The sequence below is a fragment of the Micropterus dolomieu genome, linkage group LG12, assembly GCF_021292245.1.
Source record: "Micropterus dolomieu isolate WLL.071019.BEF.003 ecotype Adirondacks linkage group LG12, ASM2129224v1, whole genome shotgun sequence".
NCBI lineage: Eukaryota > Metazoa > Chordata > Actinopteri > Centrarchiformes > Centrarchidae > Micropterus > Micropterus dolomieu.
In genome coordinates, this window is record NC_060161.1 from 35,956,825 (window position 1) to 35,958,448 (window position 1,624).

Genomic DNA, 1,624 nt, shown 5'->3' on the forward strand with positions numbered 1-1,624 from the left:
TCTCTGTGTTTCTGTCTCCAGATGGTTTAATGTCTCTGTGTTTCTGTCTCCAGATGGTTTAATGTCTCTCTGTGTTTCTGTCTCCAGATGGTTTAATGTCACTGTGTTTCTGTCTCCAGATGGTTTAATGTCTCTCTGTGTTTCTGTCTCCAGATGTGGAGACGACCCCCCCCCAGTGTTGGACCTGCAGTGTTTTGTGGACTGGGTCTGACTGTGGGTCTGCTCGGTGGCTGCTGGAATTATTTATAATTATTCCTCTTATATTGAAAATGAATCCAGGGTAAGACTTTTAAATGGGAAACATTTAAATTTAATTTAAATGAACATTCTCAGCTTTAATTATTTCATGTGGTATCTTTGTACTCAGATAATTTACAGCAGAAATGTTTAGGAAGAACTTAATTCTGCCTGAATTTTAATGTTAACAACATCATGGGGAAAAATTGTCATTGAACAACAATGTTTACCTTTGAAATGTCTCAAATTAATGTTCACTGAACTCGTATTTCATTGCTTTTGTTCCCTCTTTCATAATAGACAACGGAGTGTGACTTGTGTCCCATCGTCTGCCTGGTAACAGATGATGATCAGGTCATGTGATCCTTCCTCTGCTTCTTCCAGCAGCTCTCAGTCAGACTCTCTCAGTGTTTGTCAGGTCAACAGAGGAACATGGCTTCATCCTTTCTCAGCTTCTCCCTCCTCTTCATCAGCCTCCACGCAGCAGGTACCATCAATACTCTGATCAATACTCTGATCAATACACTGATCAATACACTTATTACTGATCATACTGCATTCCCTGTGATGGCTCATCAATAGTCTGATCTTTTTTCTTCAGATGGATTTCGGAGCTTTTATGTGTCCCGCTGTGAGTTTAACTCCACTGAGCTGAAGGACATCGAGTACATCAGGTCTACTTATTACAACAAGAAGGAGATCGTCAGGTTCAGCAGCAGTGTGGGGAAGTATGTTGGATACACTGAGTACGGACTGAAGTGTGCTGATTACTGGAACAACAATCCTTCATATATGGCTGGGCTGAGAGCTTCGAAGGAGAGGTACTGCCTAAACAACGTTGGGATCGACTACCAGGCTGCTCTGACTAAGTCAGGTGAGTTTGTTTCTGTAACATCCAACAGCATCAGATCATCATGTTATTGATTACTTATTGATTCATTAACACTCTGACTGAACCAACCTCAGCTCTGATTTATATATTTATATTGATCATCATGCACAGAAGATGTTTATAATATTATCTGATTTTACACAGCAGTTTGTTCTGAGTTACAAACGTTATGAAATATAATACCAGACTAATGTTCATGTTCCTTCAACACATCCGAATAAAGTCTGTGTCGCCTCCTGGTGGAGAAACTCTGCTACTGCTACTACTGATGATAAAATAACGTTAAATTGATTAACATTAAATATCACTAACATCGCTGCCAAGATCGACGACCCCACAGATCTTTTTACAGTAAGCAGTCATTTGTTTTACCTGCCCAGGTAAATGTTTATGTTAATTTCAAATGCTTTCAGTTTTATTTATGTTGCGCCAAAGTCATCTCATTGCACTTTTGATATAGAGCAGGTCTGACCGTACTCTGTTTAATATTATTTA

At 39.3% G+C, this 1,624-nt stretch overlaps 3 protein-coding genes across 5 annotated transcripts in view; all 3 read left to right on the forward strand.

Moving 5' to 3' along the window:
- The window catches only part of LOC123980305 (RLA class II histocompatibility antigen, DP alpha-1 chain-like), a 6,041-nt gene extending 5,449 nt beyond the window's left edge, over nt 1-592 (forward strand). Inside the window, exons 4-5 of the mRNA XM_046064625.1 lie at nt 154-280; nt 538-592. Coding sequence (XP_045920581.1) covers nt 154-280; nt 538-577 — 167 coding nt within the window. The 3' untranslated portion in view covers nt 578-592. The remainder of the gene's footprint in view (nt 1-153; nt 281-537) is intronic.
- LOC123980308 (H-2 class II histocompatibility antigen, E-S beta chain-like) overlaps nt 1-1,624 on the forward strand; it is a 236,945-nt gene that overhangs the window by 231,967 nt on the left and 3,354 nt on the right. The window lies entirely within an intron of this gene.
- The window catches only part of LOC123980312 (H-2 class II histocompatibility antigen, A beta chain-like), a gene marked incomplete at its 3' end in the record, with an annotated part of 2,541 nt that continues 1,515 nt past the window's right edge, over nt 599-1,624 (forward strand). The window contains exons 1-2 of the mRNA XM_046064641.1: nt 599-724; nt 839-1,111. Coding sequence (XP_045920597.1) covers nt 670-724; nt 839-1,111 — 328 coding nt within the window. The remainder of the gene's footprint in view (nt 725-838; nt 1,112-1,624) is intronic.